Source organism: Balaenoptera acutorostrata, chromosome 18 (genome assembly GCF_949987535.1).
Source record: "Balaenoptera acutorostrata chromosome 18, mBalAcu1.1, whole genome shotgun sequence".
NCBI lineage: Eukaryota > Metazoa > Chordata > Mammalia > Artiodactyla > Balaenopteridae > Balaenoptera > Balaenoptera acutorostrata.
The window spans coordinates 71143206-71160027 of NC_080081.1; the positions used below are offsets into that span (position 1 = coordinate 71143206).

Consider the following 16822-nt stretch of genomic DNA (forward strand, 5'->3'; position numbering starts at 1 on the left):
ACTTTTAGTTTATAAATTTATATTTACAAGTTCACAGGCTTTACTAGGGCTGATCTTACTGAGCCTAAGTATAAATGTCTTTGGAAACATTATTGCTATTTAGGAATATTCTCACATTTTATGTTAACTTTCAAAACCATTCAGGTTTTTGAAAAATGTATTTTTATTGAGTAATTCATTTGAATTATTGCCTGAGAATAATTCTTTGTACATGAAAAAACTTGTTTAAAAATTTTTTTCTACAGAATTCTATAAACCTGAAGAGTAATCTTTTAGAAAAATCATCAGAAGGAAGGAATTTGTAGAAATAAAACTGGAAACATTCAGAATCTTGATGGTGTGCCAAACCAAATGTCAACTGGAGCTCGACCAAAAACTAAAGTAAGTAGTTTTCTTACAGAATATTCTGGGTGGAGGGCCATGCCCCACTCATACAGTGAAGAGAGTGCCATATTTGCATGTTCTTTATTACTTTTTGTGTTTTAAGTTAAACATTAAGGTTGACCTGTTTTTTATTATAACATGATTTGTAATGAAAAACATATATAGTTAATATTTATAAAATTGGAAAAAATGCACTCTGTGATTTTAAGATAAAATTGATAGTCCATTGTGATAAGTAGAGTCATAGCAGTAGATCATATGTGCTTTAATTAATTTCTTAATTATTAGTGAAAATTCCTGCTGCAGTTGAAGATCTCCTTGAACTATTATTATAAAAGTCTTCTCTATTAGGATAGTATGCATCTCAGTGATCAGTGTTCCAGAAAAGAGGCATCAGATTGGGGAATACAACTGCAAAACATCAGTTATAAACATTAAATACACTTTGTTTAAATAATTGTCTTTGCTCTACCAAGCTAAATAATGCCCAGGAATTTTGTTGTTGTTGTGTTTGGTATATTTTTAATGAGGAAAAATTGACCAGCCTTTCTTATAGATATTTTACAACTTTTAATATTTATAACTTTTTTCCAAATTTCTAATTTTTTTTCACATTTTTTATTTGAATCCAAAAGTATTGATACATCTTCATAAATTCTGACCAGTGTTGGATATAGAGGGATATTATTAATGTGCAAGATTTTATAGAGATACTTACGGTTTTTGATTTTATGATTCCCTGGCTGCTTTACAATGAAAAGAGTAATAATAATTTTGCAAGTAAATATGAAGGGAAAACATTATGTGTCTTCCTGACAGGAAACAACAGAAATTTTCTAAATTACCTCAAAAGAGATCATTTAAGAGATTACTTACAAAAGTCTGGGCAGCTTTAAGGGAAACCAACAACTGTTGCCCAGGAGGATCTTTGGCCTTTGAAGAGGATTGCAGCCACAGCCAGACTCCAGCTTGACAAAGAATAGGCAGAGGGAGAAAACACCCATCTCTCTCCCTCCCAGCTTCTATCCTTTTTTTTATTAGCTGAGCTTATCAGGAAATCAGGAGGGAAGGGCACTCACTTCATGTGTTCTTTAGCAATTGTGCCCCACAAAGGAAGATGGAAAAGAGCAGAGAGAAGTTTTAGAGGGTCAAATAGAAAATATTCAGCACACATTAAATTGAAAATTGTCAGCTACCATTATTAAATATGTAATATGTTCCAGGCACAGTGTTAAGCTCTTCACACACATTGCCTATTTAATCCATACGACAACCCTACAACATAGGCATTATTACTTCCATTTTTTAAAAAGAAATCTGATTTTCACAACAACATAAAGTTAGTGGGATAGGTATTAATGTTATCCTTATTTTACAGATGAGCAAACCAAGGCCCAGGAAATGTAAGTAACTTGACCAAAGGGGCAAAACCAATACTTGAGTCTGAGTCTTCATGCTCTTTATCATTATGCCATAGCATTCATTGCCTTGGGAATTTTGTAATGCCTTTGGAAAAAATGCATATTACTAAGTGAAAGAAGCCAATCTGAAAAGGTTTCATACTGTATAATTTCAACTACATGACATTCTGGAATGGGCACAACTAGGAGACTGTAAAAAGATCAGTGGTTGCCAGGAGTTAGGGAGGAGGGAGGGGTGAATAGGTGCAGCACAGAGGATCTTTAGGGCAGTGAAACTATTCTATATGATACTATAATGGTGGATACATGTCATTATACATTTGTCAAAACCCATGAAATTTACAGCAAGAGTGAACCCTAAGGTAAACTACGAACTTTAGGTAATTATGATGTGTCAGTGTAGGTTCATCAGTTGTAATAAATGTACCACTCTGTTAAGGGAGACTGTGTACGTGTGTGGGGTCTGTCAGTGAGTATATGGGAAATCTCTGTGCTTCCAACTCAGTTTTCCTGTGAACCTAAAACTGCTTGAAAAAATAAAGTGTACTTTTTAAAAGACAATTATTTTTAATTAAAAAAAGAAAAGAAAAATACAGCACATCTTAATTATATTTACTGTGATCCACATTTCGTTTCTTTTTGGTGAAGAACGACTGATGGATAACATCAAACTTTTACTCAAGGCTTTCTTCTTAGAGTGTTTCTCAGCCCAAGAAGAAAGCATTTATTACAAATCGATTGATTTTCTTTTTTTAAGATTAACAATGAAAGTTAAAAAGGAGAAAGACATCTTCTTTAATGTGATGCTATAATCCATTGGCTATTGCCTCTTAAGGGAATGTAATTTATTTATTTATTTATTTTTTAGATTGGATTCTTTTTTTTTTTAAACATCTTTATTGAAGTATAATTGCTTTACAATGGTGTGTTAGTTTCTGCTTTATAACAAAGTGAATCAGTTATACATATACATATGTTCCCATATCTCTTCCCTCTTGCATCTCCCTCCCTCCCACCCTCCCCATCCCACCCCTCTAGATGGTCACAAAGCACCGAGCTGATCTCTCTGTGCTATGCGGCTGCTTCCCACTAGCTAGCTATTTTACATTTGGTAGTGTATATATGTCCATGACACTCTCTCACCCTGCCACATCTCACCCCTTCCCCTCCCCATATCCTCAAGTCCATTCTCTAGTAGGTCTGTGTCTTTATTCCTGTCTTGCCACTAGGTTCTTCATGGCTTTTTTTTTTTCCCTTAGATTCCATATATATGTGTTAGCATACTGTATTTGTTTTTCTCTTTCTGACTTACTTCACTCTGTATGACAGACTCTAACTCCATCCACCTCATTACAAATACCTCCATTTCATTTCTTTTTATGGCTGAGTAATATTCCATTGTATATATGTGCCACATCTTCTTTATCCATTCATCTGTCGATGGACATTTAGGTTGCTTCCATGTCCTGGCTATTGTAAATAGAGATGCAATGAACATTTTGGTACATGACTCTTTTTGAATTATGGTTTTCTCAGGGTATATGCCCGGTAGTGGGATTGCTGGGTCGTATGGTAGTTCTATTAGTAGTTTTTTAAGAAACCTCCATACTGTTCTCCATAGTGGCTGTATCAATTTACATTCCCACCAACAGTGCAAGAGTGTTCCCTTTCCTCCACACCCTCTCCAGCATTTATTGTTTCTAGATTTTTTGATGGTGGCCATTCTGACCGGTGTGAGATGATATCTCATTGTAGTTTTGATTTGCATTTCTCTAATGATTAATGATGTTGAGCACTCTTTCATGTGTCTGTTGGCAATCTGTATATCTTCTTTGGAGAAATGTCTATTTATGTCTTCCGCCCATTTTTGGATTGGGTTGTTCGTTTTTTTTTTTTATTGAGCTGCGTGAGCTGCTTGTAAATCTTGGAGATTAATCCTTTGTCAGTGGGAATGTAATTTATTAAAGAGGCATTGGGGACCCATCTTAGCTGATTTTCTTTTTTTTTGTGTGTGTTTCTTTTTTTTTAAATTCTTTTATTTTTCCTTCTTTCCTCTTTTTTTCCTCTCTCTCCTCCTAATACACACTTTTTTTAGTAAGGGGAATACCATGATGTCGCTCTAGCCCGGCCCCTGTAGACGGGACCCCGGGGCCTGCTGTTAAAACCACTGTAGAATCGAGAGCGGGAACTGTTGTAGTTGGTGGTCCGGGCACGGTATCGGGCTTGCGGGAAACCCCGGTCTGTTGTGCTGGTGCCTGGTCTGTTGGTACATTTTGGGATCACCTTGATTTGTTTCCTCTAAATAGGGACTCATCTAAGGCCAAGGAAGTCCTCACTGACTTTTTGTCTGAGAACTCTATATATGCAAACCCTTTGGGATGACCACTAAATTTGTCACATAGTATAGTAACACGGTTGACTGAACCACAGCCATGAAAGTGTGCTTCCAGCTCTTCTGCTGTTGCACCATAGTCCACACTGTCAGCATAGATGGAACGGGCATCAGCCTCCATCTTCTCCTCAGTGGACATGATCACTGGGCCACCATTGCCTGGAGGTGGACTCATATTCATCTGCTTCTCTACCTCGTTCTGTAGCTCCTTTAGCTTCTCAGCTTCATACTCCATCTCCTTGACTCGAACGTTGATCGCTTCCAGCTCCGGGTCCTCAATGGCGCCGTCCCCCGGGTCACCCTCGACCAGTCCCGGCTCCTCCTCCTCCTCCTGGCTGCCGGGGGCTCACGAGCCCGGCCCAGGGCCCGGAGCTCCCGGGGGTGGGGGGCACGGGGCCGGGGCGGCTCCTCTTTGGGCTCGGGCTCTGGCTCGGGCTCCAGCAGCAGCTCCTCAGGCTCCAAGCCGTTCTCATAGTCCCCGGGGCCCCATCCCCGGCCTCCCCACCAGCCCCGGGCAAAGATGGCGGCGCTGCCACCCTGGCCCGCAGCCCCGACCGCCCGCAGCCCTGACCGCCCGTAGCCCCCGCTGCTGCTGCTGCTGCCGCCGCCATCACCCTTAGCTGATTTTCTAAAGATTCTTTTTATTTTTATTCTGGTTACTTTGTTTTTACAGTAAGCTCTTAATTATCCTGGAGCAGGTAATTTATTTCCATTAGCTCATTTAGGATAAGGACAGGATAACTTTATAACCTATTAAGAAATTTGGGACTATTTCATATTTTGGTCCATTCAGAACAATATTATAATCTGAGTGCTCATCCAATTCTCACTGACATAGGGTGTGGAGAGGAGGAATACATAGCCTCAGATATTAATACTGGGATTTATATTGCCTCTGAGAATCTTTTTCTGTTTTATGTTTTTACCACCAATATGTGCCATGGGCATTCCTTCCAAGTCACATATGAACAGGCAGCATGCAAGCAGGGGTCAGTTTGGCAGAAGAACTTTTTTTGCTGTTCTATCTGTGAACCTTTCAGTAGATGAACAATGGTTTCTGAAAGCTTCCCCTGCTGTTTTCCTTTTCTAGGGAATACTGTCTAAAGAGCCAACTCACTTCTATTTCCTCTGAATATGTCATGAACTCAGAGGTCCCATAATAGAGGAAGTTTGCCATTGGCTAGATTTCTTCCAAGATAGGAGACAAATCCTTCCACATAGATTTATGCCAGCCTGATGTACATTCATTCATCTGACTTATTGTCATTTTCATATTTTCTCAAGCTAGGCTGCAAAACCCAGTTTCACTCATAAAGATGTGCAGAATTCACTGCCCGGTGGAACATGTCTTAGGAATGTGTGCTCATTTCTGAATGTAGCCCTGGCTGCCAAATACTGAGAGCAAGGCCTCCACCAGCCCTAGGCAGGTTTCCCATGGGGCTAGTGCTGTGCGGAGGATGGAGGATCAAGGTGTCACCCTTTATTGCTTGTCAAGACGTCTATATACTTTCAGTAGAACATTTCCAAAGTTTGCAATATAGCCTTCTACCTTCATGGGACTGTTTCTGTCTACTCATCTCAGATGTCATGTGCCTAGGGGTGAAGTGAAGAAAGCTCTTCATGGTAGCTGCCAATACAAGTGAGACACACGAACAGCTCAGGACTTAAACTGGGCATAAACATCCTCACCACAGAGCCAGATATCTCAGTCTGAAGTCAGGCTGCGCATACGGATGGTACACCCTGCACAAGGGTCACCTTTTCTAATCAGCACAAGGATATCTTCTGCTCACCAATTTGTGAGTCCTTGAGACAGTGAATGCCAACCAAAGAGGACATTTTTTCCTAAATTTTATGAAAATATCATATGGGCTAGCGCAGACTGTGACCTGGCTAAGGGGATGGTCCAGGTTAGGTTGACACAAACAGAAAGTCCAAACTATAAATTCCGACAGCCAGGTTGCCAAGGTGAAGAAGGGTATTTAAAAGAAAGCAAAGACAAACAGCCACCAGTTGAAAATCTGGGGCTATTCTGACTTCTCTGTTCTCAATTTGAGAAGGCAGGTCAAGCCCATTTCTGAAGCCAGTGACTCATGAGCAGCTTCTGATTTATGCTTAATTCCCAGACTCGCGGGTGGGTGGAAGGCACAGGACAGGGTGATGCAGAGAGTTATATTCTGGGCAGGGAAGTAGGTGTGGGGTGGGGTGTGGACTAGCCAGCTCCATCAGATATATTCTCCATAACCTGGATCTGCATCCTCATCTTCCTCCAGAGCCCAGACCCTTGTGCCTGGCTGGCTGTCTTGGCATCTTGAACTGCATGTTCCAATGCACCTCAGACTCAGTCTGGAACTTGATAGTCTTCTCCTGTCTTAGTGAAAGACACTTTCAGTCAATTCATCATTCAGGCCAGAAACCTGGAGTCACCCTATTTTTGTTCTTCTCTCTTAAACTCACATTCATTGTCACCATGTCCTCTCTAGTCTGCATTTCTAATGAGGTGTTAACTCATCTCCTTTTCATCCTTAATGCCAGTGCTCTGGGTGGTCCATCTCTCACCTGAAATGCAGCCTATTAATTGGTCTTTAGTATCAAATACCCCTCATCCATTATCCAAAATACAAACAGAGTGACCCTTTAAAAAGTTAAATCTGATCATGTCTCTGTTCTATGGAAAGATCCTTCAATGTCTTCAATTTTTTTTTTTTTTTTTGGCTAGAAAATCAAATTTCTGTGCATGTAAGACAAAGCCGTTCACAATTTAGCCATGACAGCCTCTCCAGCCTCTCCTCTTTTGTCTCCTCCATCTTTCACTCAATATTCCAGCCATATCAAACTACTTTTGAATTCTTCTCACACTTCATATTTGCATCTTTTGCTCCTTTAACCTAGAATTCCCTTTCTATCTTCTTCACATTGATTCTCTTTACTAGGTTCTCAAGACTCAGTCTATAGGAAGGGCCCTGTTCTTCTAACAATTGTCACATTAATATTATTTATATATTTTTTTATTTTTCCTTTCACCAACCCTGAAGCAATTTGAAGTCCAGACTGTGTCATTTATCTCAGTAACCTAAGTGCTTAGCACAGTAACTGAAAATTATAGGTACTCATTAAATGTTCAGTGTGTTGTATCTTCTAGTTATTTCAGTAGAGTCTCTTTTCTACTGAGTAGGAGTTGCTACTCAGACACATTTGGACTAATGTTTTGGCAAAGTTTTAACACTAGAAAGGTAGATGTATACACATTCACACCACAAAAAGTTATGGGTTCCAGGATGTTAAGAATTGAAGAGTTGTCACGGATGAAGACTTTCTATCTAGGAGAAATTTCTAGAGAAATTTTTCCACCCAGGTCAGACTTCTGGTCACCCCTTTTTTTTCCCCTGAGAGGACTGGGGTTTGGGCATCGTGCTGCCCTTTCCGCTGCCACCTTCTTTGTTTTCAGCTATTATGTCTTTCAGTCCTTGACGAGTGAGAAATAAGGAAAGTAGTTCCAGCAAGGACAATTCTTTTTTCTGCAAGTTTTCTAAGGGTTTTCATTGGAAGTTATGAAATAATGAGCAAAGGGGCTCCACATAAAAGCCTCCTATGGATACTTTTTATTTTTCCCAAAAGAGTGTTAGAGGGAGATAAGACAGGTGATGGGTCTCACGTAATGTTTATCTATACTTTGGAGGCCACCTGTAGTCAGTGAATTTCCTGGAAGCTAACTAAAGAAGCTAAGGAAGAGTTAAGAAATAGCTGGAGGCTTTGTAAGAGTTGGGATGGAACAGGGGCTAGAGATTTGACATGATCCTGTACCTTAGCTGGAGGAGAGGTAGCAGTGGAAACGGGAGAGAGGAGAAGCATCAGGTGATGATGCTACAGGAGATATCCAGCCTCTCCTTCCTTCCCCCCTGCCATCATTTCTAGCATAACAACCCGATGGATCCTTGCCTGGGCTCCACAGTGGGAGAAAGTTCAAAGGATTTTTGCATGGTCAAAGGAATGAGGAGAAGGACATGTGAAACATATCCTCATAGCAGCGGCTGTGGGGGAAGCAGAGTTACTTTGGCCACTAGGCTGAGGTAGTAATTCCCAGGGACTATCTGTATGTAAGTAGTGGTCCAGCAGATGTAGAGACTGCTCATTATTGTTCTTAAAAATGTAATATCCTAGAGAATAAGACACTAGTATTTATATTGTGTTTCATGATTAACTATGACTAACTATTCTAGAATGTTTAGGTCCTTCCTTTTGTCCCCTGCAGATTTAGAGAGTATTTACTGGAGCTCATAAATACAGAGCCACATCTGTGTAAAATGACATCTGTTTCAGGAACACAGCCCAGTCGTGGGGTTGAAAATATGCAGTCACAAGCCACATGTGGCCACTGCATTCTTGAAGCCCTGACTAGATGTATCTGCCCGTGAGATCACCCCAGCTACCAACCAAATATATTTCTCCTCTGAATTATTGAAAAGTATTTTAAAACTATGTATCTGAAAAATTCAAGGCTTTTGTTTTGGTTCGTTTTATAGCCTTTACTGATTATACACATTTCCTCTATGGCTTGAATGGATAGCAGCATCAGCTGTGGTAATAAATCCTGCACTCTGCAGACCTGTGTGGCACATACGCCTGTGCCAGAGTTACACACCAGATGGCACCTGAAAATGAGTTGATATCTATGGTAAGATGGTATTTAGAGAAAACACATTTATAAGTAAAACAGGATATACATTTCACAGTGATTTTAAAAGAACATTGAACAAGTCAGTCGGCAAATATTATTGAGTGCCTACTCTGTGTAGAACCTTGTGAGGGTTGCTGTTTTGGCGTTGGGTTGCCTGGATGTAGCACTTAGAAGTGTTACTAATGCATCATCTCCTATAAGAAGATTGGAAAAAATAATGCTTTCCTAAATTTTCAAGTTTCCTCCACTGTTGATCTTCTCTGTTATGAACTTGGAACAGGGATTAAGAACATTTTAATCATCAAGGATATGTTTTCTGTGGCTTTTTGAGTAGGGCATGTGTTATGACCTTAAGTGACCAGTGGAAGACAGCCCCTATTGGGATGGCCATTGTTTAGGTGATCTAAATGGATTTGGTCCATAAAACAACACAGAAGGGTCCTAAAGACTTTAAACATCCAAGAAAGTCTCCATTAAGATTTACAGAGTGCAGAAGTGACTGTGAATTTCTGGTCAGAAATGTCAGTCTCCTGAGGTACATGTTCTTTAGTAATTACACAGCTGTTCCGGGAGAGTGAATGGGTGGTGAGTTAGTGAACTATGCCATCGCTCCTGACCTGTGTTGTCTCTCTTCCCCACCCTCCCCAAATAGCTGCATAACCAAAGATGAAATTTCCTTCCCCACAGTTGAGACCATAGGACCATAAATTGGTGTCCCATACTGCCTCCTACTTTCATGAAGCAAAAATGAAGTTTCCTCACGCTTCCTAGTTTTCACAATATTTTACTGGAGGAAATTCATGACGCAGTTCCACTGCAAGAAAGAACACTGTGAATTGGCCATGAAATGTCTCAAAAGACTTGACGTGGCTCTTTTAACTGCTAAAATATTAATATCTTGGCAGATTTAAGGAGGAGCCCATTAGGCAGTTTTCTGTTTGTTTATTTTGAAATCAGATTCCTGTCCTTATCACTGAGGAAGACAGGCAGTGAGTAGGCTGCTGATCGCTTGTTGGGGAGGGGGAGCAGAGAGGCAGTTTGACTGAATAATTCACACCAACATGTAAAATTCTGAAAGCCCTTTAACACTCTCAGAAATATTTGCATTTTTAAAAGTTTCTCCTTTTTTTAAATTAATTTTTATTGGAGTAGAGTTGCTTCACAATGTTGTGTTAGTTTCTACTGTACAGCAAAGTGAATCAGCTATATGTATACATATATCCCCTCTTTTCTGGGTTTCCTTCCCATTTAGGTCTCTTAACCCAAATAAATCTATGAGGGGGGGGGTGGTAATTCTGGCCGTGTAACCCAGTGTCATCTGCAAACTGGCACTTGCCATTGGCACTTGCCATCTACCTCTACAGGGATTAAATCATGTGCTGCTGCAGCTGCTGACTTTCAACACCCCCTGAAAGGAGTTCAGGTGGAGAGCAGAAATGAGGCGCTCTGTGCTCTGGGAAAAACTGGGAGAACAGGTCTTCAGATAGTTCGATATTTTCAGGAGCCGATTTTATGAGCCCAATTCTTGTAACTCATCATATCTAGAAAAGCACTAAAATCCTTCATGGTGATGTCTGCTCCTCGTGACTAGCTGTAACCTTCACGAGACTAGCAGAAACCTTCTGCAAAAAATATGGGCTTGATTGCACGTACTCCCCCTTCACTAAAATCACATATATCCTGAGCATCCCCCCGCCTCTTTGGAGCAGTTTCTCAGAGCTATCTGAAATGCTGTCTCCCGGGCTATAGTCCTCATTTTGCCCCAGATAAAACTTAACTCACAATTCTCACGTTGTGCATTTTTTTAAAGTTGGCAACAGTGAGATAAAAACAAATCAAGCAATGCACAGGAAACTGTCTCAGAGGTGGGTGAGAGGGGCAGAACTCTGGAGACCAGCCCCCTGAATGGTTCCTGCTTTCCCACAGCTTTTTTACTGATTCTCTTAAAGCCTTAAGTGTTTTTTTAACGGGTCCCAGGCAGAACTTGAGGCTGGAGAAAGAAAGCATGGCTGGGAGGAAGTAGCAGGTAAAGAGGACATGAAGACAGGGCAGGTGGTTCTTCCTATATTCTGGTCATTGAAAGTTTGAAAACATCAGGGTTTAACAATGGTTTATTATAAACATGTCTGTGTGTGGATTGATTTGTCTGTAAAAATATCAGAATTGTAAAAATAATGGCAGACCACAATGGAGAAAATAAGTTTTGCTCTTTATGTCAAGCACTTGGAAAATATTCAGCCCCATTGTTCCCTTGGGCTGGATTGATACTGCCTATGAACTCCCTTCAAGAAAAACACAACCGGTTTCACCATCCATTTTTATTAACTCCACATTCTCAGAGGAATCTTTATGCACTCCCTTGAATATCAGGACTAAATTTGTTTCACTCCATGTGGAACTGTCTTACTGGATGTAATTTTCCAGGAAGTCAGTTCTGCTTTCCAGGACCAGTAGGGATATCTCTGAATATTCTGCCATTGTTCTGCCTACTTTGTATTAAGTCTCCAGACATTATTTCAGTAATAAGGGAAATTTTTTTTTTTCTAATGGAATAACTTTAGGGCCAGCATACTTGCTGTGAGTGGTAGTGAGTACTTAAATCTATCCCCCACCACCTATGGGCTGAGAAACTTATCTTTGGCTAGGACAGATGTAATTGAACAGAATTGGTAGTTCAGTGGGGATGTTAATGCCATAGAAAAAGAAAATAGGCCAGGAGATTTGGGCTTGAATTAAGCATGAGGGAGGAGGAGGGGAAGTAGGATAAAGACCTAGAATGCAAAGTTAAAAGCTCTAGGTCAGCGCTGCCCATAGAAGTATAATGTGAGCCACGTATATAACTTTCAACTTTGTAGCCACTTAAAAAAAAAAGTGAAAGGAACAAGTGAAATTAATTTTAATAATATATTTTATTGAAACCAATATATTAAAATGTCATTTTGATATGTAAACAATGCACAAAAATTATCACTGAGATATTACTTTCTTTTTTGGGTTCTAAGTCCTCTAAATGTGCTGTGCATTTTACACTGACAGCGTTATCTCCATTTGGACCAGCCACACTCCAAGTGTTCAATAGCCACACGTGGCTGGTGAACAGAGCAGCTCTAAGTAACAAGCCAGAAGGAAAGACATGACGGTGATCTAAATCACTTATTTATTTATCTATCTATCTATTTATTGATTTATTTATAAATTGTTACAAATAAGTAAATAAACTTAGGGCATCTAAGTCAGAGAGAGTATTAACAAAATAATGAGAGAAAGTTAAGAGAATTACCTAACTTTGGACAGTTATCCTCAAGAAACAGACTGTTTAAGGAAGGTTTATGTGACTAAGGTAGAATTCACTGAGTTAGACTTCAGGTAGATATACGGGGATCAGGGTTTACCTTGAATTGCAGGATGAACGTGCAGTTCATTCAAAGATGATCTTGGTTTTCTTAAGGAAAGTGAGAAAAACAGCTCTGCCCCTGGAACAAGTGTGGAAGTAAAGGTGAGCTCCGAAGGCCATGACTCTAAAAACCCCGTGAACATGTGAACCTAGAGATAAAGGGGACGCAGTGTCCTAAAGATAATATGCATAATCACTTCCCTGAGTTTAAGTGAGCCCCCAAATCGCCTTTCTGCAATAAAGTAAGTTTTCTCTATATGAAGTGCTTTGTTGATTGTGAAACTCATATACATACATGGGTTACTGTTATTGGCTAAAGAAAGGGCTGTTCTGTGGAGGTGAGCTATCAGGGACAACTAACCGGGAAAATCCATCATCCCAGCACATCATTAAATCTCGGAAACTTGCTCCCCTAGGTGGGTAACAGAAAGTTAGTGGAGGTGAGGGAGGGCTGTCTTTCTGTTGGGAGCAATCTTAGATTTGTTTTATCAAAACAGATATTGCCCATCTTTAGAACCTTCTGCCCATTACTCTCATTATATATTTAGTGTGAGGGCATATACTGCTCAATAGTTAGTTTTTCTCCCCCTCAATGTGGGCTTTTGGTGGCTTCATAAAAGTAATAAATAGCTCTTCTTGGACACACAAAATAGAGATTGGCAGGCAATTTAAAGTTAAGATTTCTCAGTAGAACCACCACTACCAACAAGATCGCATACTGACTCTCCTATACTCTGAGAAATGTTAAAATAAGGCCAAGATTTTTATGGTCCCCACTTTCTACTGCCCCAAAGGCTTTTCTGCCCTTCATTTCTCCTATGCCAGCTACAGCTGTATTTTCCCAGTCGTGTCCCCTTTGGGTACACAGACATACACGGACACTCCTAAAAGCAGTCATTTCAAGTGGCTGTAGGTTTTGCTGAGACAATTGTGTAAGTGAGAAAAATTGTTTTCTTGGAAAATGGCTTTGGAAGACACAAAAGCATTTCATATCAGGTGACAGCTGGAAATCAGTGCACTCAGAACCTTTTAGAAATAGCCTGTTCTGCAAATACTCCCTGTAATGATAATTATAGCACTTTAAATAAAGTATAGGGTTTGCTCACACGTAATTCCATTTGAGCTTCACCACAACCTTGTCAGGACGTTTGAAAGATTCCACATTTTTAATGCAGGATCTGAAGCCCAAAATATTTGAATGACTTGACCAATGTCACACAGCTGATATTTAACACAACCAGCACTCCAGTCCCACATCACCTTCTCCGCTTTGTAAGTTGTGTTTTCCAGGCCATGCAACCTGGAAGCAACACACTCATTGTAACTACTCATACCACACACTCACTTTGAAGCTCCTATTTATTGTAACTCCAAAACTACAACTCTACAATTTCTGCCAACCAGTCTTAGGGTCTTTTTTCCCCTAGGAATCTTGGTGGGGGGGGGGGTAAAAGCCCACACATGTTTGGGACTTGGATTTGTTGGCTACGTGGTGGCAGGTACCATTTTTATTATTTTATGATCCAGTTTGGAATCCATGATGTCATCTATCACTGCCCATATCATGGAGCAGCTGAAACTTTCCAGAGGTACTGAGGCTGCCCAAGCATTATGCTCTCTCACTTGTCTGGTCCAGCCCTAGGCTGTTCCCTAATGCAGCTCAGAGCTCCAGCAGAAAGGTCACCCCCTGAGTGGGGAAGTGACCTCTGCCCCACTCCCACCCCCAGCTTCCATTGTTACAAATGCTGTTAAACACTGCCCTCAAGAAAGTCTTTCAGGAAACTTTATTTCACTTCATTTGTGTTGTATTCCCCTCTCCCCGAGAGGTTCATAGGTGCCAGAGAAACATCCAGGTAACAAGCCCCACGCTGTTAACAATGCCCCACTGAGTTTAAACACAGCTGTCCTGCCTTTGGATGAGTTATTTCCCTGAATACCCTTAGATTCCTCCAGCCAACAGGCTCTGCGGGGCCTACCCTGCCCTTCCTTCCCACTGGCCAGACAAGTCCATAGTTCAGATTATCTAGCTGTGATCTCTATATTCACAACTGCTAGAATGATTTTCCCCAAACACTCCATTTTCTCAGCTACTCTTTGTGAACATCTATCAGATCAAAACCAGATTTTTATTGCCTGAATATCAAGGTCTTTAACCAGCTGTTCATTTTAGCTTATTATTTTTCATCGCCTCCCTCCATAGGATGTCAGAGAGAATTTGTGTGTAATAGGCATTTTCCACAAATATCAATGGGTTGAGTAAATTAATAAGGTATGGATGACAGATTAGAGACTGATTATTCTTTCTCAGACATATTTCTAGATTTTTTTTATTAGTGATTGAAATTTTCAAGCTACATAGCTCTTATTTATCATCAGCATCTTTTCCATCTTCTCTTCCTTATGAACCTACATAATAATATTGTTGGCAAGGGATTGGTAGGGTCTTTTTTATTAATGAGGGAAACCACATTAATTAGCAGAGCATTGTGTTGGTTATTAATCAAACCAGACCTTCTGTTTAACCAAGTTAAACAGAAACCTGCTCAGGAGCTCATAATCTGGGGAAGGTTATAATAATTTAGATCTAGTCTGTAAAAGGGCATGCAGCTACTCACATAAATACATAGGGTCATAGCATGAAAAAATCACCTAAACTTTGTGTGAGCATTACTGCAAGTGGTTTTATGTGGTCTAGAGTTTAAGAATGAGTCATGAGAATTGCATATTCAGAGAGGATATGGACAGGTTAAAAAATAAATCAGCGCTCACTTCCTTTTTGGAGAGACTTCAAGAAGGAAATGAGATTTCCAACACTCTTTTGCTATGAGGGGGAAGAAGTTGAGGTTTGGTGGGGGCCAATGATTCACGTAACTCTCTCCTCCAGATGTGAAACCAACTGAGAAATATATACAGGTGTCAGAAAGAGATTACAATAAAAATGTTATCACTGATAAATCTAGATTGGAGACTATGTCTTGGACCCGAAATCGCCTTCCTATTTTCCTCTTCCTTTTATCCTGAATAGAACTCACTCACTGGTCCCAGGCAGATCAGCTGGACATTTCCAGGCCTCCTCTGTAGAAGAGAGAAGGGCTGAGGAAGGATCACCAGACAGTTCTCAAAGGAGAGAAACAAGGAGAATGGGCTGTATATGCCTAGTGACCCTTTGCCCTACCTCACCAATTAGATGAATCAGGAATCAGCAAACTTGTACTATAATGGACCAGAAGGTGACTATTTTAGGTTTTGAGGCCTCCTCAGCTCAACTGTTGTTGCAGAGAGGCAGCCATAGACAACGTGTAGATAAATGAGGCTGGCTGTTGTATTCATTTGCTAGGACTGCCGTGGCAAAGTACCCACAGAATGTGTGGCGTAAACAGCAGAAATGTATTCACAGTTCTGGAGGCTGGAAGTCTGAGATCAAGGTGTAGGGAGGGTGGGTTCGTTCTGAAGGCTGTGAGGGAATCTGCTCCACGCCTTGATTCTAGCTTCTGGTGGTTTGCTGATCATCTTTGGCATTCTTTAATTTATAGAAGCATCACCCTGATCTCCACCTTCATCTTCACGTGATGTTCTCCCTGTGTACATATCTCTGTCCAAATTTCCCCTTTTTATAAGGACACCAGTTATATTGGATTAGAGGGCCCACTCAACTCCAGTATAACCAACATTAACCAATTATATCTGCACATAAGCAGATTAAGGCCACATTTTGAAGTACTGGGGGTTAGGACTTCAACAGATATATTTGGAGGAGACACAATGTTGTATTTCATATACATGTTATGTGGCATGAAATATTCTTCTTCTCTTTTCTTCCCAACCATTTAAAGTGTGTAAATATATGTGGGCTGTACAAAAACAGGCCCAGGGCTGTAGTTTACCAACCTCGAGTCACTCCTTCTCCAGAGGGGAGGATTAATTGGGGGGAGGATTAAGTGAGGGAGGAAAGGAGGGACCAAAGTGTTCCTCCAGTCCTAATCCCTCCAAAGGGGTGAGTGGGAGTTCCCTGCCCTCTGTGGAAATATGAGCAATGGGATAGTAAATATCCCATATTATATAGCCCAAAGGAGTCTGGCTAGCTGGATTATATTCCAGGAAGAATGGGAGGCATTAGCAAGGATGGTGGCACGTGAAAAACAGAATAAAAAAAAAAGGAGACAAGAAAGAAAAGGAAAAAGCAGAAAGATTTTTAAAAATTAGAAAATCTGTAGAGAGATTTGCCAGTATAACATGCAGTCTTCATTTTAAAGCATTTAAAAAACACAGTAGGTCCTATAAGGAATTGATCAACATGGTCAAAGTAATTAATGAGGAAGAGGAATTGAAGTAAATTCACAAGTAGGAAACATGGAGAGAAAGGTAATGCAAAAGTCTAGATTGAGTTTACAAGAACCTGACTGCAGCTATGGGTGTAGAGCGAAGAAAGTATAATAGAAAACATCTTTGTTCTAAAGACTCTAATTCTTATCTAAGACTTTTTGAAAGCTCTTTGTTATACGTTCTTGGAGTACTTCTTACTCCCCATTTTGGAAGAAATGCAAGTAAGGCTT

At 40.4% G+C, this 16822-nt stretch overlaps 1 protein-coding gene and 1 pseudogene across 1 annotated transcript in view; one reads left to right on the plus strand and one right to left on the minus strand.

Moving 5' to 3' along the window:
* The first annotated feature begins 336 nt into the window (after nt 1-336).
* Nucleotides 337-16822, plus strand: part of STARD13 (StAR related lipid transfer domain containing 13) — a 389825-nt gene continuing 373339 nt past the window's right edge. The window contains exon 1 of the mRNA XM_057533176.1: nt 337-381. Coding sequence (XP_057389159.1) covers nt 352-381 — 30 coding nt within the window. The 5' untranslated portion in view covers nt 337-351. The remainder of the gene's footprint in view (nt 382-16822) is intronic.
* LOC103018458 (polyadenylate-binding protein 2-like) lies at nt 3897-4600 on the minus strand (annotated as a pseudogene).